The sequence below is a fragment of the Phodopus roborovskii genome, unplaced genomic scaffold (genome assembly GCF_943737965.1).
Source record: "Phodopus roborovskii unplaced genomic scaffold, PHOROB, whole genome shotgun sequence".
NCBI lineage: Eukaryota > Metazoa > Chordata > Mammalia > Rodentia > Cricetidae > Phodopus > Phodopus roborovskii.
The window spans coordinates 5,139,697-5,160,791 of NW_026125059.1; the positions used below are offsets into that span (position 1 = coordinate 5,139,697).

Consider the following 21,095-nt stretch of genomic DNA (forward strand, 5'->3'; position numbering starts at 1 on the left):
GACACACTGGTGACAGAGAGGGCATGGAAGACAGGGACACAGGGCTCATGCTGCTCATCCTATTGGTAACGCACGAGGCGCAGCCAGCATCGTTCCCTACATGTGGCACAAGAGGGGATTAGCTAGAGAAGCCACCATGTGCCACAGAGGGGAGCAGCGATCGGATATGCCACAATTCCCAAAATTTACCGGGCTGTTCAGGTCATGAATTTATACCACCTTTTGGTGAAATGAGTCAGAAGGGGTCTCTCGGGGGCAGGCTCCTCCACGTGAGTCAAGCGGCTCTGTTTGTGCTTTGTCCTGGAGACAGAGGTCTGGCATGGGGATGCTGGGGACACACCAGGCCGGATCCCCTGCCTTCCTGCAGGTGTATGTCAAGTCACATCAAGCCACCATGGGTGGAAGAAGCCCAGCCTTGGGAAATCACGAATTTAACATTGTGGAGCGGGCTCGGGGATGAGGTGACGAAGTCCATACAAGGTGCTGGAAGTCTGACTTCAGTAAGAGCAAGCAGCAGAGATGCTCACGAGGCCTCACTTACAAGGCCTCACTCAGGGCTCTGCCATCTGGGTTGCCCACCCCTTAAAACCTCTCCATTCTAAGCATGTAGAGGAGGGCACAAAGTAGTAACAACTGTTTAGAAAAGTTTTGACTGTTCAGTTAAGGACATCTCTGAAAACACAATTTGGTTTGAAATTCAAGCTGTTTCATTTCCTATTTAATCTTGTAAATTTCCTTCCGTTACAATACTCAGGCTGGAAGGGTGCCAAATTAGGCCAGGAACAAGTCTCCAGCAGTTTCACTCAGGGCTCTGTTTTTAGATTAGATTAAGAACCTCATTAGGTCCCCGAGGGAAGAGAGTGCAAAGCACTAAGGGGCAGAGGGAACAGAGGGCGGGGTGAGTTGGCTGTCAACAAGCAAAGCACTCAACACACTTGCTCTGAGCTAGCTACTGCCAAGGCCAGGTGAGTGACTGATGGATGGTGCTGGGCTCTCACTTGCCCCAGGCTAGGAAGGACTGGTCAGGCTTGTGGAGGAGGCATATGTCTTTATTACCATTTCCAGGTGGTATGCAGAGGGATAAGAGGGGGAGGAAGGAAGCTGTGAGCTAAGTGCTCCATGGCTCTGCACAAGGTGAATGTGTTTCAACATCTCCAGCGGTCCTGCTGGACAGCGAGTGGGCACATGTGAGAGGGGGCACAGGGCTAAATGGAGGACTAAACGGAACTCAGTTATCAATGTATTTACATAATTTATAATTTTTTAGCAATGGTCTCATAAATATAGACTACAAATTTACATATGCTAGGCAGCGCACATTTTTTTCCCCCCCAACCAAAATTCCTGGCCCCAAACCAAATCATTTCCTTTGTTCTTTCCCTGTTCTTTTAAAACCACTGCTCCTCATTAGTTTAGACACACAAGGCAGCGTCTCTACACCATCACCTGGACCCCGAGAGCTTATTTAGAAATGTAATGATAAAACTAAGGTGTGGGTGATACATACAGGGTCAGAAGTAAACCCAAGGTGAGCCAGGCCGCTGCCGCGGTGTTCTTTACTGTGCATGAAAGTGCTTCAGAGTCGGTGGAGGGGACGTCCATCCCTCCACCTGTGATCACTTCCCACATCTTAAAGGATACGATGCTGACACTAGAGACTCGGGCCAAGGAGACGACCATCTCCACAGCCTTTTCCCTTAAGATCTACAAAAGTGCTCACTTCCCTTTACAAATGACACATGGTATCCTGATTAGAAAAGTACCAGCAATTCAAACCTACCATTCACACATCACATGCTTCCCATCAGCTAGGTCAACAGCCAATGATGTGGTCCCTTTTCACGCCAGAGTCTGTGACAGAAGTCTGTAGAGAAACATCTGCTGCAGTCTTCCAAGAGAACCCAACAGCCAGTTCCTCTGAGTCCTTTTTGCATGAAGAAGACTCCAGGGCATGAGGCAGCTGCCGGTGGCAGGGATGGCCCTCCTGAAGCATCCAGGACCACCTGCTTCTTCATCCGCGAGGGGCCCTGGGTTGTCAGCAGCAGCTTCGCTTTGGCTCTGACGGCTGTCTTCGGAGTTTGAAGCCCTTGCCGCCAGACGGCGGGTTGGCATCTGAGGATGGAATTCTTCGGCCTGCACCAAAGGGAGAGGAGAGGAAGCATAGCTTTGACTTCCCAGTCTGCTCCTTCTCAGACACAACTTTGGCAACGCAACATGACAGTTTCATTGAGGTAAGATGACAGGGAAGAGTGTGTTCGTTCACTGTGACCCAGCATCACCTAAGCCTGAACCCAAAGCACACCTGCCACAGTGAAGCACAAGACTGCCATGGCACCAGAAGCCACCAGACTTTCAGATGTCTCCAGTCTTAAACTAACAAATTTCCATTCCAGGGTCTAAATAAGGGTACACTTAGTAAACCTGTTCAATACATAAATTAGACTAAAATATTTTCTCTTGAGCCAGTAAACACATTTAGGGGGAAAAAAACACCAAAAAACAAAAATGACCAACACGCCTGATTCCATGTTTCATGGCAGGGGCCATCACAGGCATGTGGATACTCCCAGATTGTACTCAGCTCCTCTGCCCCTTAGGATGGTCCCTCCCAGTACACAGTGGGCTGCTGCTGCTGCTCTGAATAGCTGAGCATGTGCACTATCTCCTTGACTAACCATCCCTCTACTGCTGGGCATCAGTCCTCAGTGATTCAGTGCTCTGGGCAACTGTGTGGGGAGTCAGGAACTGGGGGGAGGAGCCAGGGCACTGTCCTACCCCTGGGCATTTATCTGACACATGCACCATATTCCCAGTGATTACTTATTGCGATTTAACTTCTGACAGGTGCTGCCAAGTCGCTCTCTGAAGAGGCTGTGGCATTATCTCCAATGACAACGTAGGAGAGGGACAGGCTTCACTTTACTGCTCTTCAATCACCGTCCACCCACCTGGCTGATATGGCTCAAGGCTGCTGCTTGCACAAAAGTTTTCCTGCCTTCTCCTTCTGTGTTATTCCAACCCTCACAAAGCTACAAAGCACCAGGACACCAGCAACATGCTGGCCTTGTTTTCTGTGTGATTGGCGTCCTCGTGCTGGACTGGGCCTCCAGTGTGGCATGTTCCCCTGCGGCTCTCCCAGATCTCTGTGGCACAGCACAAGGCTTTAGAGAAAGGCTTCCTGTCTGTTTTTTTTTTTTTTTTAAAGAGGGAAGGAATTACCACACAGGGACATGTAACATGAGCAAGGCTGAGAGAAAATCGCTGACAACTCTCTGGGTGTGGCCGCAAAGTCTTGAGAGATCCCCACTGTGGGCGGCAACCTGTGTAGACAGTGCACAGTGTGACTTCCACATGGACAGAAAGAGCTCTACAACTTTCCAAATGTGTTGCGACACTGCTGTGAATAAATCACAAATGCAGTTAAGCCTCTCGAAGGTTCCTGTCATTATGGGTGTTCTCAATAAAGGGAAACTGAAATACAGCTGGTACCACATAGGCAAGCGTGAAATGTGACAAAAGATTTTCAAATGTGAGAAAAGTGTTTTAGAAGAAAGCAGGCGACAGCTTGATGGTCTGAGCATGGCCAATGGTTTCTCAAGCAGGAACTCTGCTGACCATAAAGCAAAGGACAAAGTGAATCTGGATAAGGCTGGAAAGCTCAGTTCACTGAGGGACTGATTCAGAAATCAAAGTCAAAGCAAAGGGGAAGGCATTTCTAACAATAATCAAGCAGGGACTGAGGTCCAGAGTAAAGGACAAGTCATTTGGAAGGGGGATGGATGGTGACTCGGCAGAAGGCAGGCATGAGATTAAGGACTCTGAAGCAGAGGACACCAGCTACTGTCAGGTGGAAATCTATATGCGGACAGGCAGGCACTCAGCTTCAAAGCAGACATGGAGATGCAGGTCCTGCCTCTCCCACAGACTGACGGGGAAGAAATCTTGTACACCACTGCTGTGGGCAGCAGCTGGCACAGCTGCCACTTTGCAAACTGTTTGGCAGTAAACTCACAGTGAACACATGCAAACCTAATGACCCAGCAATTTTTCTCTTGGGCACAGAGATACTGAGCAAAAATGCGTCCAGATGTTCCCCAGAGGACACAGGATGCTCCACAGAGCAGCCTGCAAGTGCCCTAAGTTAGAAGCAACTGCCCAATGTCTGTCAACAACAGAAGGTACAATCATACTGCAAACAGTCCCCATTTCTTCTTCCCAACTTTGAGTTCTGCATCTTTTGCAGCTGTATGGGATATATGGACAATTTAAACATGTAATATAGAATAGAAGCTAGACACAGAAGGGATGGCAAAGTAGCTCAAAGAATGACTGCCTAGCATATGTGAAGTACTGGGTTCAATTCTCAGCACGGAACAAATAGGCATGGTGGTGTGGGTTTACTCTAGGGATCAGGAGGGAAAGCAAGGAGGCCAAAGTCACCCTCATCCTGAGTAACAGAGAAGTGTGAGGCCAGGCCGGGCTATAGAAGATGGGGACAGTAGACAGCAAAGTGCTATCCTTATCCTACCTAGCACAGGGGACACAGAAGCAGGGCGATTTCTTTGAGTTCAAGGCCAGCCTGGTATACAAAAGGAGTTTCAGGACAGCCTGGGCTACGTAGTGAGATCCTGTCTCAAAAACAAAACAAAATAAAACAAAAACAACCCCCCCCCCAAAAAAAAACAAAACAAAAAACAAAACCAAAAACCTAAAATAAAACATGGGAAAGAAACCCAACTGGATTCAGTCACCAGGCTGGGTCATCCTTGGGGGTGGGAGCAGCTGAGCTTCTCTGAATGCCAAGCCAAGGCTTTGCTCTTTCTGACACAACCCAGCCCCTTGGTGCTTCTAAAATTGACCTTTCCTGTATGTACATTATGCTTTCAACCCAAGCCGTGTGCTAGGCACAAGTTTCCTGACAGTACTCACTGAGCAAAACCAGAGATGACCTCTACCTCTGTCTGGTCTTCATCTCTGTGGCCATGTTCAGTTCTCCTCAGTGTGTGCGCTATCTCTGCATCTCCTTCTCTCTGCAGTGCTAGCAACTGAGCCCAGGCCCTGAGCATGTCAGGGAAGACACCAGCACAGGGCTGCATCCTGCTTGTCTAAGTTTCAGTGTAAGGATTTGTTGGTCATAAAGTCCACGACCTGTTTATTTTTAAGATTGCTATAGTGTAAAAAAAAGAAGCCACATCAAAACCAAGAATCATCTCAACACGTGACACACTATGAACGTGGCTGCCTGCTAGTTATGAGCACCATGTCCCTACTCCTGAAATGAAGAGAAATGCCCGAGCGTGCCAGGGGCAGACCACTGGCTGTGATGTCGCCAACAGCTCTGAAAAGGTTTAAATTCGTGGTCAAATTAAAGCAATGGAACACATACAAAAAAATCCAGATCTCTGAACCATCTAAGCTATCTCAGGACTAGATGTATGAACTCACATTTGTGAAGTCTAGCGCTTTGGAGGCTGAGGCAGGGGACTGCTGTGAGTTCAAGACTGAGTTACAGAGTGAGTCCCTGCCTCAAAAATGAAATACAAAGAACAAAACATGCCTAATCTTTAGAACCCAGAGTGGCCCCAACTGCTGCTATTGGTTCAGTCTTCGGGGGAACACACTGGCTCCCTTGGGGCAGTCCCTGTATGGCTCTTGCCATTCATGACTTTCGCCTTCACTAAGGCTAAGAGCTCTTGTAGCTTGCAGCTACTGTGGATTTCAACCTAAGGGCAGTTGATGGGTAAATGCACTGTGCTAGGGCAGCTGCTCCCTCCATTTGGGAGCTGGCTGTGCTCTGTAAAAGCAAGTCATCCCACTGCCTCAGAGAGACCTTCATCAGGCTCAGCTTCCAACTCTCTTCCCCAGAGGGGCTTTCTTGGACGCTCTGCACACATGCTTACATCTATCTCATTGCTTTCTTCCTATCTCTTATTATTGTGTGAAATGATCCTATTTATTTGGAGTTCACTGCCTGACTTGCTCAACGGAACATACACCCCAGGGAAGCAAGGGCTGTGTCTATCTTCTTTAGTCTGGTTCCCTTGAGTCTGGAACAGTTCCCAATAAATATTTTGATGAATTTGAATGGAATGAATAAACACAGAAGCAATCTGCAGAGAATCCCAAAGGCACGGAACAGCTTCTCTCACCCGCAGTCAAATGCCAGCACCCTGAAGGAAGAAGGCCGGGATGTCTGGCCTTCCTTCCCTTGCCAAGGACTAAGTTCTGGGGTTTTCTTACACACAGACCACACCCCCATTTTTCGTTTCCAGTGAGTTGTTCTGTGTATGTATTTTTTCTTTCCTTCTAGAGCTCTTGAGCATGTTTGGCCCTGTGTGTGTGTGTCTGTCGTCTGTGTAGAGGTGTGAGCACAAGCACGGCTGCACTCAGAGGCCGGAAGCGTGGGTCTCCCCAGAGCGGGTGGCTGTGAGCACGAGGCTCAGAGGCCGGAAGCGTGGGTCTCCCCAGAGCGGGTGGCTGTGAGCACGGCTGCACTCAGAGGCCGGAAGCGTGGGTCTCCCCAGAGCGGGTGGCTGTGAGCACGAGGCTCAGAGGCCGGAAGCGTGGGTCTCCCCAGAGCGGGTGGCTGTGAGCACGAGCTAGGTGCTGGGAATGAACTCAGGCCCTCTGAAGGAGCAATGCATGCTCCCCACCAAGCCACCTTTGCAGTCCATTCTGTTCATTTGTGATTGCATGAATAACTGAGACATGCTTAGGAGAGCATTAGGCAGCTTGGACATTGAGAGGAATTCTTTCTGGAAAGGTGCTCACTACTAAGCAACACCACTCCAGAAACCGCTCTGTGACAGACAGACTGGCTATCCTCAACTGTTCAAGCCTCCTGCTGTGGCCACCGTCTCAGAAGGAAAACTGCTGTGTCTACCCTTAGTGGAGGACGCCCCAGAGATGCAGATACTTACTAATCTCTATAAAGAGTTCATTTATGTTTATCGCATTTTTTGCGCTGGTCTCTACAAAGATGGCATGAATGGAATCGGCGTAGTCCTTAGCATCTCTCTCCATGACTTCTCTGGAAGGCAACAATTGCTAATCAGAAGTTCTGCCCCTTGAGACCTTCCCCTCACCACACCCTACACAACAGAACACCGCTGGCTGATCTGGGTCAGCGGTGGCCTAATTCCAGACAGTCTTTCCCATTACATGACCTTCATGTTAAGGTTTTCTCCAACCCCTATGTTAAACAAACAACCCCGACCAACAAAACAAAACAAAACAAAACAAAACAAAACAAAACAAAACAAGGTCTTCGCTCTGAGAGTCAGATATGGTACACTGACACTGTCAATAGATGCACTTTTTGCATTCAATTACTCCGTGTCATGGCAGCCTGAGAGGCAATGATCTCAGATAATGTCATATGTGATACCACCAATGTTTGAGTAAATTACACGCCTGTCTACATGTAATATAATTAAGTCCAAATGCCTTTAGTCTTCATTTTAGCTTGAAACTTCAGGGCCAACCAAATAACACAAGAAATTTTTCAATGTCAGAGATAAAATAAAAGCTAGACTCTTACCATGGATATGGCTCATTAGAAAAAGAACATGTAATCGGCATGGGAATCTCTTGTCTAATAACTCACCTGACATCGGTAAGATCACATTTGTTCCCAGCGATGGCAACAACAATGCTAGGGGGCCCGTGCTGCCGGAGCTCCCTCACCCAGTTCTTCAACGTTGAAAACGTCTCCTGCAACAAAGAAGGAGAGAGCTGGAGGCCTGAGCAACAGACAACGGTGTCTAAGAAGAAAGGAAGAAAGTCTTACTTCTTTTGTGATGTCATAAACGATGATGGCTGCCGCTGACCCTCGATAGTACATCGGTGCCAACGCACGAAACTGCAGAGGGAGAAGAAGAAATGATAGGGGACAGCCAGTTAAGGATATCCTTTTAGCAGACTCAAGTCCATTATCCCTGCACAAAAGGTACTCTCTCTCTGAAAGCAGAGGATGAGTAATGGCTCACAGCAAATGAACCTGTGACTACTAACAGCGAGGTAGTACTGGAATGTCCTGGAAGACAGTCTAGAAAACAGCTTTATATGAATGGAATGTGGAGCTATAAACAATTGTTTCAGTTAAGAAAGCATTCTGATTCCCAAATTCATTTGCTCTATAGTCCTTTAAACTTTGGCTTCCCAAACCGAGGACACAAAAACCCTGCTAACTATAGCCAAAGGGTTAACCCACTATGGGAAGGCTCACACAATCAACTAACTTAGGATCACAGGGCCTCAAAGAGACTGAATGGACAACCAGAGGGCCTGCATGGAACTGACTTAGGCCCTCTGCATAGATATTTCAATTGTTTGGTTTGGTCCTCTTGTGGGGCTCCTAACAGTGGGAACAGGGGCTGTTTCCGACTCTTTTGCTGTCTTTTGGGATTCTACTCCTCACACTGGGTCGCCTTGCCCAGCCTTAATACTGCAACTTGATACTGATACTCATGGGAGACCTGCCCTGGATGGGGATGGAAGAGGAGGGGGCTAAGGGGCAGGAATGGAGTAGGGAATAAGGGTTGGGAGGGGACTGGGAGGGGAGGATAGGGGGGGTCTGCAGCTGGGATGTATAGAGATGAGCTAAAACAAACAAAAGCCACTGCTGTGAACAGTTCTAGACATGAATGCACACTTAAATTCCCGACCTGAATGAGTTTGCAACTTTTCTAACGTCGGCATGCATAGGCCTCACTCTACTTTCACAATGTCACACCGTAAGCAGTTTCTGCCTCCTCCCAGCACACACGAGAGAGGGACTTAGGGAGGGAACTATCAATTCAGTAGGCCATTTCTTTGCAGGAGTGTGGGATAGAAAACGTGAAGCTCTTTCCTCACTCAGATCTGGGTTTTGGGCAAATGTTCCAGTGTGGATTTCCCCTACCAAGTATCATGCCTTCATCTTATACCTCACTTTTAAGCCTGGTCCCCAAGAGTGATGCAACATTCCTGTACTGTACCCTGCTCCCTTTGTGGTGGTTGGTTGGCATTGGGTGTACATGCGGAACACACACAGTAGGCATGTGGCTCTTGAATGTCTCTGAGTTCATGGTCTTCCTTCTGATAAAGTAGTGACATTAGAACTGGAACCCCCAATGAGGGAAGACATCATGACTGCTAGCTAGGGCCTGCCGTGGACCTCACTCACTAGAGGGTAACCAAGAGTTTACAAGCTGACTGGTTTCAGTCCTTTCTGCACCCCGCCCCCAACATTGAAAACACTGGGCTGACTTGAACAGTGTGAGAGGAGACAGAGGCACGCAAGTGGGGCTGGGATTATGGTCCCAGCTGCCTCCACTATGGATGTGTTTGTGATGGCAACATCCTTTGGAGGGTCCTATCTTTCTCTACAGTTTTGTAAGGGGAAAGTCACACCAAGAAAAGCAGATTGCAAGTCTACAAGGTGTCAGCTGACAAATGTAAATCCCCATGTAAATGCTCATCACAAAGACAAAGCACTTCTGTCAACACAGACAATCCCTGCACGGCCTCTAACCTTGGTGACACTTGCCCGCAAGTCCGTCTGCTGATGGACCATCACCACAGCGTTGCTGGTTTCCCCTTTCTGCAGAGAAGACCCTTCCCAGCCTCGCAGGTTGTTCTCCCCTCTGAGCACAGGAGTGCGCACTTCTTGGAGCACCACAGCTGAGGTCTGTGACACAGCAGTGCTGTCACTTCTGCTGCTCAGTGGGCTGCTTGGTCCTTTCACTTCTAAGAGCACATGCTGTGTTTGCACACAGGTCTAGGGGCTTTGTTGCAAATGTGTTCAAATTTTTTAAAATGCCTGCCCACCTGCCCTTCCTCCCTCCCTCTCTCCAGTGACTAAGTTTTAGTATCCTTGGTTGTCTCGAATTCATGATGTGACCAAGGATGACCCTAACCCTGATACTCCCTCAATGCCCAGACGAAGGGGTTACAGGTGTGAGCCATTGCTCCTGGCTTATGTAGTGCTGGGGACCAAACTCTAGGCTTAGTGTGTCAGACCCAATCCCACCTCGCCTCGCCTCTTAGCTATACTTTTCTGCATTACTTATTAGGTGGTTGTTCTTGCAACTACAACATAAGTTTTTTTTTTTTTTATCCACTTCTAATTTAAATGTATGCTTCTTATAAAACATTAGATCTTCTTATAAAACATCTAACCTTGCCTAAAAGAACCTTGCATGAATCTCACCCTGCTTACTTCACCATTCTTTGGCTGCTGTTGCTAAATGCTTCAAATGCACACGCTAATTGTTGAATAAGGTAACTAGTTGCCCAGGCGTTGAGAAGAAAAATGATGCTCTTTGCCCTCTATCACCTGCAGTGCTCATTATTTCTTTCTGTTGGCTCTGAGGGGCCACTCTGGGGCTGCTACCGCTGAACTCTCTGCTCTCACTTTCTCTAAGACTACTTTGATTTTGTATCTGGGAGATGAGATGATCTTGGCAGACTCACTCGTCTGTGTGCCCTCAGCACACTAAAGGTCTGCCTGCACTGCTTCTGTGAGAAGTAGAGCCCCACGCATACTGTTCTCTGGTATACAACATATCTCTGGCCATTTGAGCATTTTCTCTTTAGCTTCACTTTTTTGGCAGTTTGACTAGGGTCCTTGTTGTACTTAAAGGTTTGCTGAAGCTCTCAGATTTGAGAACTGGTATCTCACTAAAACTGTAAGAGTTCAGCCACCAATTACAGACACACTGTGTTTAACCTGCACCCCTCTTTGTTCTCCTGGGAGCGGGGCTATGCTTTACTCAGCTGACTGCGTTGCTATGCTGTTGAGACACTCAAGACTTTCCTGGCCTTTCCTTCCTTGGTCCCCAGGTGACCTGTTCTACTGTCCACACTGTGGCTTTCAATCATGGCATTTCCATCATATTCCTCATCAGCTTCTTCCACCTGCAGTCAGCTTGCCACTCTTTGAGCCTCTGACACATTTCAGGCACACTTTAGACTCTGGCTGTAGATACTCAGCACAGGGCTGGCCGGCTGGCCAGCCACCTTCTTGTTTCTGCATACATGTGACAATTAGGAAGGCACACTAGCTGTGTCTCACATTGCACTGCAGCTTTGAAATCATCTTCACACTGATTTTCCTCCTGTTGACTGCTGTTGGGTTTTGCGATGTCCCCTCTGCACATTCACTTAGGCTTGAGGAGGGTTCTAAACAGACTTCAGGGTCCTCTTTCTTTCTGGGATGCATCTTTCCAGGGCTCACTGGCCTTGCCCAGTGTTCTAGCACTCTAGACAATATCTTTTCATTATCACAATCATGAAAAGGCATTTTCTGCTTGACTCCTTGCTACTGTGTGCCACAGGCTTGGGAGTTAACCGGGCAGGCCTGTGAGGCCTGGCCCATGCCCGCGTATGCTGCTCCAGCCTTGCTCACTGGTTGTTTGGCCGCACTTTTTTAGAAAGCTACTTTGTAAAGTCTCATCCAACATTTATGAGCCAAGCTGGCCATTCTGAAGTCTCTCATAATGTTTTGGTGAAGAAAGAAGATGGACACAGATAAGGAGAGTTCAAAAATGTCATCACATCTGTACCCCAAATCTGGCTCTGGATTAGGGGACAGCAAACTTTCCCTGTGGCGGACCAGACAAGAAATAGCTTTAGCTCCATGATACTCTTATTTATGTCATAGGGTTACTCTATTTCTGGACCAGGGTTACTGTAGAGTAAAAAACACAGACAAATTGAACAGATAAACATGCCTGTGTTTCAATAAACCTTTATTTACAAGAGGAGGTGGCTGGTTCATCATAGCCCATGGTCTCCAGTCCCAGTTCTGGATGCTCCTAAGCGATCCTTGTCCGGCTGAAGCACTAACAACAACTGTTTGTGTGAATACTGTGAGAACTATGCCTTTATACTGTTCTGACCTCCGAGGAACAGGGAGCCAGAACAAGCGCAGAGAACAGGGTTGCAGATATGGCTGTTAGAGGTGTGGCTGAGAAGCCACCTAGGCTGTCACATAGTCAGGCAGCACTAGCGTACTGTCACACGCTGCCCTGCGCTTAGAGCGTACATACGATATACACTCACGATAGCCATCTGCGTAGGGCTAGGCCGTCTTGGCACATCCCAGAAGTCTCAGTGAAGGGTAAGTGGACAAATGGTGACAAAATGAGCTCACTCAAATTGTAAACAGTGGACAAGAGACTCACAAATGCTCAGTCTTAAAAAAACAAATTTAATCATGAAAACAAGTTTCATTTAATCTGGCATTTGAGAAACCTCAGGCTTATTTTTACAGCCAGGAGCTGATTTTTAGAGAAGTCTGAGTCAGTAAGGAGACAGCCTGGCGAACTGCTTCTGCTAGAAATGTACGCGAGCACAACCTGGAACCTTTCATTTCACAGTGGACTCTCATGGGCCTCAGAAACATTCGCTTTGAAAAAACATCTGAGGGCCCCAGTCTGTTTCCCTAGGTGCTTCTTAGCCCTTCGGTATACAACCATTGTCTTCTCAGCACTTCTTTTACTGTAATGAGCTCCCCAGTCAAGGACTCACATACCATCCAGTTCTTACTTGCTTTCATCAACTTGGTGAAATCACTTTGCCATCATTGGAGACTTGTCAGAGCTACATGGGGCAGCAGATATGAGGGCCAAATGGGGAGGACGTTTGTGCAGCTCATCAAAAAGCCTCTTCATTCTGCAATGGTCTTGGGTCCCCACCATGAATCTCAGTCCTACAGAAAGCTAAGCAATACACACGCTACCATCAGAAACCTATCCCTGCACTAACCACAGTCGGCAGAGATCTGTCCTCATCTGTCAGCGGACCTAACTAAGTATTAACATCAACGCCAGGTGCCAAGCGCTGGGACACACACCAAGGCAGTCCCAGCCTCTCTGAGAGGCCACAGTCTAAATGGAAGACAGAAATGTAAGGAAACAGGTGACTGTTCACTCAGGATAGCGTTCACGTGCTGCGCTGCCTCCCGACTAGCCCTGGCGTGAGTCTGCCTTTGGGTATTGTGCCAGCACTGGGACTACAGCAGTAAGCAAGATACTGCAGGCCCAGCTCTTGACATTTACATCTTGGTGGAAGGAGCTGTCAATAAAGGCAGACAGATGAGCAGATATTACAACTTGTGTCGAGTGTCTGGCAATGATAGAGAATGAACCAGAGCCCCTGCTCAGGTAACAGGGAGGAAGGAAAACTCTGAGGAGTGACATTTAGCCTGAGGCCAAAAGCTGGTCAGAAGCCCGTGAGTGAGTGACAGAGGGAGACAAGTGCCTTTGAGAAGAGCCAGTGTCACACACTCACACTCAAGGCCTGATGGCAAGTGTGTGTAAGGACCTGCATGGAGGCCTGCACGCAGGGACAGGAGTGGAGCAGGACACATGGGTCGCATGGGTCCTTCGCACACAGATAGAGGCGAATGAGGGTGGGCATGAAGACAGCAGTGTCTGATCAATGATCCCCACAGTGTCTGGGTTCTCTGAGTAGTGACATGGGTCAGGGCTGGAGGGAGGAAAACAGAGAGCAGTCAAAAGGCTGCAGAACACCTGAGTGACAGTGAAGGCAGCTGAAGCCAGCAGAGTGGACAGCTGAAGAACCGAATGGCCAACAACTGTCAGAAGAATGCAACATGAACCCAGATCTGAGCCGAAGAAGCACAGCTTTATGGCAGCGGGCGGTCAGGGCAGCTCCTTCCGGGCAGCAGCTCCCCCGGGCAGCAGAGATAGGCTCCAAAGGCTGGGGAGTTACTGGGCCAAAGATGGGAAGACAGAAAAGAGACTCTCCAGTTGTGCGGCACCCTGGAGAAACTCCACAGCAGACTGGCAGAAGAGGTGGGGTGGAGTCCAGCTATGGTTACCACACAGGGCCTTAGAGGATCTAGTCCTGGATGAACCCTGACATCTGGAGGCCTGGGTATGTCCTCCATAATGACTGGCCAAACCCAGTATTCCTCTCCTGAAACTAGTCTTGCTGCAGAGTCTCCTGGTCAAGCACCATGTCCCTGGCCTGGCCTTTCAGCATCTCCTGCCCAGCTCTAGGCTGAAAGATGGTACTTCAGGCAAGGAAGCCAGACTGAACCACAGAGCAGCACAATCAGCCAAAGAACCAATGGGAGCTAGGGAAGGGAAAGGCAGGCAAAGCAGATAGTCAGTCTTCAGGCTCCTGTGACCACTTGAGTAGAGGGGAGGTTCATGCCTAGGCATTCATTCCACTTTCATGGTGGCAGCATGTGAGCATCAAACAAATCTGAGGGGGTGGGTGAGACACGGGACCCAACAGAAGGGCACATCTCTCACTACTAGGGAAAGCCCATGTGCTTGGCTAACATGACGGCAGCGTGTACATACATCTAGTAGGACTCAGGGAAGCAGTGCTACTGCAGGATGAAGGGTGATGGTCACACAGGGACCACTGTGCTAACTCCCCATCCCAGATGCACACAGGCCATCAAGACAGAAGGGTGGCAACAAAGGGTAAGGCTGAGGCATGACCTCTGCTCAAATGTACAGTGCCTCCGTCTGGGATCCCAGTAAGTTAGTGTTCTTCCGTTTGTCTGCCATGATTCTTGTCAGAGTCTATGCCACACACAGCGCCTATGCGGTCTTTCTCCTGATCACTTCTCTGGAACCCGGAAGAGTTTAGGGCATGGTCGCGCACCTGACAGATGCTCTGTTTGGATAAGTCATTTGAAAACAAAATTCAATGCCACTGAATAATGGGGTGGCTGCTGCAGGCACCTCACCAGAGAAACTGGACTTAGTGCCCAGAACGGAATGAAACCAAGGGCGTGCTTCTGTTTCTGCTCCCCCTTCCTTCTCTAACCCTGCCCCTGCCCCACCCCCACCCCACTGTGCTGTGGACAGGCTCCCTGACAGGCATTTAAGAGCCTGTCGCCAGGCACTGCATTAGCTAATCTGTCCACTTAAACCTAAAGTTTATATGCTGTAAAGTTCCCTCTTTAGCTTTTAAAAGGCAGCTATAAATGAGCTGTGCTTAATTCTCCCTTTCTACCACTAATTCTTTTACAGCTTTACTAGAGGACAGAGCCCCAAATCACATCCTCTGCTCAAGGAACTTTATCAGGCCTGTTAGTCAGCATTTACTTTAAGACATTCAAAAGTATAAAAACGCCCTCAGTGCCCATTAGCACTTTCTCCATCACTGGACTTTGTGGCTCTAATTGAAAAGAAAAAGGCTGGCCCACGCAAATGGGAGTGAATGTGTCTCTGGTGCCGAGAAGTGAGGAGCGGCAGACGACAGGGACACTGACTTGGTCTGGGCCTCAGAAAAACATAGTAAATTAAAGAGTGACTTACTCGTTCTTGTCCAGCTGTGTCCCAGATTAGGAATTTATGTAGCTCACTTTGGTACTGGACAGTCTTGGTCATAAAAGATGCCCTATAAAGAGAGACCTAAATGATCAGAACACAGTTATTTAACACCCGTGTCCAGCCCCAGTCGGAATCATCACTTAAGATTTGCACGCAAGCTCCCAGCTCCCCACTACGTCCTCACCACGTCCCTCTGGAGTATTCAGGGATGGCCAGATGCTGGCTCAGCCTCTGTCAAATAAAGCATTAGGCACATGTGCCCGGCACGGGAGGAAGTCTGAGTTCCACATCAAAGAACCAAGAAATGGTAAAATTCAAGGCGCTATTACTCAAACAGGTGGGTGTCACAAGAAAACGTTCTTTAAAATAGGCGTATTTTATTATTGTGAAGCTATTTGGTGTGTACATGTGTGCACGTGTGTGCACCAATGCACTTACAGGACAAGCACTTTTACCTGCTGAACCATTCGCTGGACCCATGGGAAAGCTGTGTAAGGACTAATGTGCTCAGGGACCTGTGCACTAGTTAAAACACCTTGGACCATTTTGGGTTTCTCTTCCAGTTCTCAAACCATGTGCCATATAAACATCCCAGTAAGAACGAGGGCAACACTGGACCTCAGAATTACGATGTCAAACACAAGAGGGCAAGGATGGCTCTGGGAGGGACAGCTGAACCCAGACCGTGACCTCTGTACTGGACGATCACTGATTCAGGAACACAAAAGGCTTCTCAGCCAAGGCTCAACATCAGCCATGGAACACTTCCCAGCCCATGCCCACACTAGGTTTCTGTTATTTGGGGGCCCTAGACATTTTTCAGGACCGTGAAAACTACCAAGTACCTGTGCGTTTCTGAGGAGCCCAGAGGCCACAGTACAAGCCTGCCACTCTCGTCTTGCCTGGGGTGTAGGCCTAGCTCTGATGTTGTTTTCTGTCCTCTGTGGAGGTTTGTCTTCCCACTCTGGTTCAAGGAACCTAGAAATGGCCCTTTGAGGTAAAGAGCCAAGTTGTGCATTTTTTAAAGATGCATTTCCCTTTGTAGCCCAGGCTAGCCCTGCCTTAGCTTCTTAGTGTTGAGACTTAGGTATGAGTCAGCATGCCAGGCCTGAGCTGTACTCTTAAACTCTACCCCAATCACTGCAATCTAGACAATGAACTCAATGGTTAGACATTCTCAGACACATGAGAGCCTTAATTAGAGGTAATATTCTAGAGAGTGCATTAGAAGGACTTCTAGAAGAATAGCGAGCTCAAGTATCAGAATTCTTAGAAACACTTATGCAGATTCATGGCCCAACAGGTAGCCTCCCAAGCTGGATGCTAAGGATGGAAAATGAGCAGAGAAACAAGACCTGGCTACTGTAGGTGCCGGCTACCCATGGGAAAGTTTTGTGGTTGAAGGGTCTCCATAAAGCTTAAGCATTAGGAATTTTCAGTGAGTCACTCTGACTACATCAGCATGTGTGTGCAACAGGATTCCTCACTTCGGAAAGGTCTGGCAGTCAGAGGCCACAGCACTGGAGAAGTCGAAGAGAGAAGACATGTGTACCCAAGTGTCACTGTTCAAAGGCAGCTCAGGAATGCTCAGCTGAAACTCTCCAACAAGTCCTCAAAGACAAGAATGGGCCCCAGCACCCCATACAGCTCTCACTGCACAACCTCCCAGGCCACCCACAGCTCTCTTCCTCTGTAGCAGGGCACTGTCTGCAGCTTCTCTTTGTGTCCTGGAACTTAAGTCAACAATTACTGCGGATGCCCACAGGCTACTTGGCAGTTCATCACACCATACACCCAACACAGCATAAAGACCAAAGTGTCACTCAAACGCAGATGTCAGACAAGGCTCTGCCCTAGCTTGGCCAGAATGTAGCAGAAGGAAGCGGTGCAGTAGAGCAGGGCTGCCTTCTGCTCAGTCACCAGCTTCAACCCCTGTCCTGGCCACAGGGGTCAAGCAAAAGCCGGGGTTGGGGCAGACGCTCACTGTGTCCCCACCACAGGGGCCTTTGAGTTGGCTATGGAAGAGGTATGGGGTCTCTGTTGCTCACTCATGGGTTGAACCAGGAGCTTCTTCCAACCTCCCAGTCAGGACCCATTCTGTCACTCTTCCGCCTCTCCCCCTTTGAGCACCCAGCAGCCCTACTCATTCACTGTCAGAGCGCGAAGCCCTGACACTCCTCAGATCGCTTTACCCTTGACATACAGATTTGGTTTCTTTCTGCAGCAGTGACACTCCAGGCGAGAGTCCAGCTCGGGAGTGACAGTGTGTGCCCCTCCTCTCAATGGCCCCTGCTGGGCTCTGGGCTAGCTCCTATCACACAGAGGCTGCCTATCAGACTCAACCATCATTTCTTGCCAAAGCTATAGTGCTGTCTATTGAGGACAGCACTTTTCAAAATTGGACTAAGTAGACAACGGAGACACTTTATCACATAACAGTGTCTAACCTCACATTGTTCCCAACTTCTAAGTTGTCAGTCACAGACCCCAAGCCTACCTTTAACACCACGTGATCACATCTGTCTTTTATTAACTTGCATCCAATTTTGTGGTAGAGTTGTCTGGCTCTTCATTTTATATCTAATCTACCCCAAACCTTAGCCCCTGAAATAAATCCATAAATTGGACCCTAATCTTTAGATGGCTTTACTCCAATTTCCTGCCATCATCGCTTCAACTCTAGGATCACTCCTCTAACGTTCAAGTTAAATGACGCAGAGGGTATGATAACTTCAGTGTCTTGCGTTTTGAAAAACAGGCATTGGCTCCCTGCCATTCAAAGGATACATTTCTATTTCCCAGCCTGCCATTTACTTGTCTGAGAACCTTATTTTTCACTACTAAACTGTCTCTCTGCAGTCTGCCTAGGCAGATCTTATTACCTCTTTAATCTAAAATCCCTACTAGCATTATTTCCTAAAGCTAGAACGCCTTTCATATGCTTCTCCATTTTTCATGACATTCTAAAAATATGACTTTCATGCACATCAAGTAGTCACGATCTTTGGGCAGAGTACGTGTTCCCAATGGAAATACTTGCTACAAGGTGTTTAAAAAATTTCTTTTCTTTAACTTCAGCAACTTATTTAGCTCTCCTGGAATACTGATGTGCAATGACATCACTCCCTACCTGAAGCCCTTCCTGGGTTAATGAGGTGCAGTTACCCACACAACTGAACCCATAACTTAAACATCCTGGATCTCAAGGTTACATGTGCTGACGACACAGTGCCAGACACACACCAAAATGGACATGAAGAGATGAATGCAGATGACCTGCATAGTTCCTCTAACAGAGACACCAAAGGTCTTGGGACAGTGTAGGGAGGCAAAGACTGTGTGGGGCTCAGTGAAAATTTGCTGAACAGAGGGAACATCCATCTAGGGTAGAGTTTTTAAAGTCTAGATGTTGTTGCCTGTGCATGGTGATATATACTTGTAATCTCAGCGTTTGGGAGAATAAGGTGGGAAGATCTTCAGCTCTAACACAAGTCTTAAGAGTACCCACAAGTTCCGTTTGTTACATATGCCCTATAGTGATGGATCGCTCAGTTCTCTGACCTCACCATGAGTCTAGCTATGCCACCCACTCACAGCACTAGGTGCACAGCAGGTTGTTCTCTAGGGTCACGTTCGGCCCATACAAATTCTTCATTTTCTTTACCTTCGTCACATATCCTTTCCTATGAATTCTAAGAACTTACACTCCTTTCACATCATAAACAATAAAATCAACAATAACAACAAAACCAGCTGCTTCGGGTAAGTGTGGCCTGCTCTCGTGTCCTCTCCGTGTCTGCTCCCGTGTGAACCTGTTTAACTGCACCGTGAGCTTCTTCGTATCTGCTCAGGGGACAAGGCCATGAATAAGACTGCTGGGATCCAAGGCCAGCCAATAGGATCCCAGCTGCCTTGTCTTATTGCTTCCAACACTTGAGCTCCCAAAGTCTTGTATGAATACTGGTAGGAAAGAGGAGTAAGACCGCATCCCTGCCTCTGAGAAACTCAACTGGGAGGGCTGGTCACAGGGACAGAGATGGACAAGGGGGATAATTACAAGGCTCTTCACAAAAGCAAATGTGAGCAGTCAGGGCCAGAGAAGGTGATCTGAAGACGGAAGGGGAGAGCACAGTGATATGCCTTCAAGATGGCAGCCAAGGCAGTCACTTCAATTTGCAATAGGCAAGGAAACAGGTTTCCCCCTCTAGGAGGAAGCAGCTTGGGTGACACCTGAGTTTAGAGTTAGGGAAAGCTGATTTTGGACCTCTGATGTCCATCTGTGTTCTTCAAGGTACTGCAGTGATTGGTCACAGCAGCTGGATGAGATAAACAGATGCAAGTTAGGAGGTGATGGTGAGGATGGCATCAAGAGCAAGCTCAAAGATCAAGCTGGAGCCAAAGCAGAGAACCAGGAACACCACAGCAGCAGCCCTGCCTGAGGTGGCTTAGCCAGGGTTAGGTAGGTATAGTGTTAGGAGGTCACAGAGAAGGCTTTGCACAGGGAGGAGATCGCTGGGGAAGAGAGCACTCTGTGAGCTAGTGCCTCTCCACGGAGGTATCTTTCTGTCCTCTGTACTACTACTGCTGAAAGACACAAACCACTCCCTCCTTTTAAACTGAGCCGCGTCTAAGCAATATATTGATAAAATCAAATACAGGTTTCATGAACTTACTTCATTTATTGCTTATCTGTGCACCCTCTGACCTCAAGCATAAGTGCTATTTTAGAAAATGAGAGGTAGGACTGGCCACACTGACCGAAGAAGCAATACTAGCTAGCGTCCTAGGTGGACCATGGTGTGGGTGATGACGGTGTGGGCAATGATGGTGATGATGGTGTGGGCGATGATGGTGTGGGCGATGATGGTGTGGGTGATGGACCTCAGAGGGTAGAAACCACGAGTGAGCAGGCACTGGGGAGTACTAAGCACTTGAGACAAAGCTAGGGCTGGGGAGATGCACTGGCTGCTCTTCCAGAATACCTGGGTTCAGCTCCCAGCCCCTCTGTGGCAGCGCTAAGTCTAGTTTCAGGGATTTTATGAACTCCACTAGGTTTACACACACGATACACACAAACTCGGGTAAGCACAAACATATACATATTTATCTTTGGAACAGATAGACATAGGACAGAAGAGGAACAAGGAAAGGAAGGTTAAGAGGCCCCTGAAATATACTGGACAAAGATGAGCAGGCTTGATGGGAAGAGGTGGACAGAGGGACAGTTGGGGATTAATATCCAAAAGCCAAAGAGCTTTGACTAGGACGAGGAAGGGAGCAGTCTCAGCAAGTCTGAGGCAGGTTTTCAGGTGCTTTTAGGTACGCGTGCGGTGGACTATTTCAGCTATTTCTGAGTTGTAATTGTGGTCCTCAGGTTTCTGAAAAGGTAATAAAAATACCGGTATGCTTCAGCACCTCATATGTCCAAATAAGCATGTACAGAGGTCCTCTTCCTGCTCCTCCAGCCAGCTGCATCCTTTCCTGGAAACTCATTTCATCAGTTTCTAAAGGACTACAGGGTTCCATGGGCACAAGTAGATACTCTCCCAAGCCCTCGTTGTTTTGAGACACTGATGCTAACACACCTTGCTGATTGTTTTCCTTCTACACTGTACCTATCTTACCTAACAGATGATAAATATGAATTTTCAAGTTGCTTCACTATACTTCATGTAGTCAGAACAGACTTAATTAACAGTGTCACAGGGGTTAACTGTAATTTGGAATTTACAGGTGCTCTCTGTGGAATGAAGTCCTAGAAGTGGAGCTCCTGAGCAAGACTGAAGGAGATAA

General features: G+C 48.1%; 1 protein-coding gene across 1 annotated transcript in view; it reads right to left on the reverse strand.

The window, feature by feature from the left end:
• Positions 1 to 1,227: 1,227 nt before the first annotated feature.
• The window catches only part of Rab22a (RAB22A, member RAS oncogene family), a 52,348-nt gene continuing 32,480 nt past the window's right edge, over positions 1,228 to 21,095 (reverse strand). The window contains exons 3-7 of the mRNA XM_051185408.1: positions 15,288 to 15,369; positions 7,790 to 7,861; positions 7,607 to 7,713; positions 6,921 to 7,030; positions 1,228 to 2,133 (exon numbers count right to left, since the gene is read on the reverse strand). Of these exons, the coding sequence (XP_051041365.1) occupies positions 2,036 to 2,133; positions 6,921 to 7,030; positions 7,607 to 7,713; positions 7,790 to 7,861; positions 15,288 to 15,369 (469 nt within the window). The 3' untranslated portion in view covers positions 1,228 to 2,035. The remainder of the gene's footprint in view (positions 2,134 to 6,920; positions 7,031 to 7,606; positions 7,714 to 7,789; positions 7,862 to 15,287; positions 15,370 to 21,095) is intronic.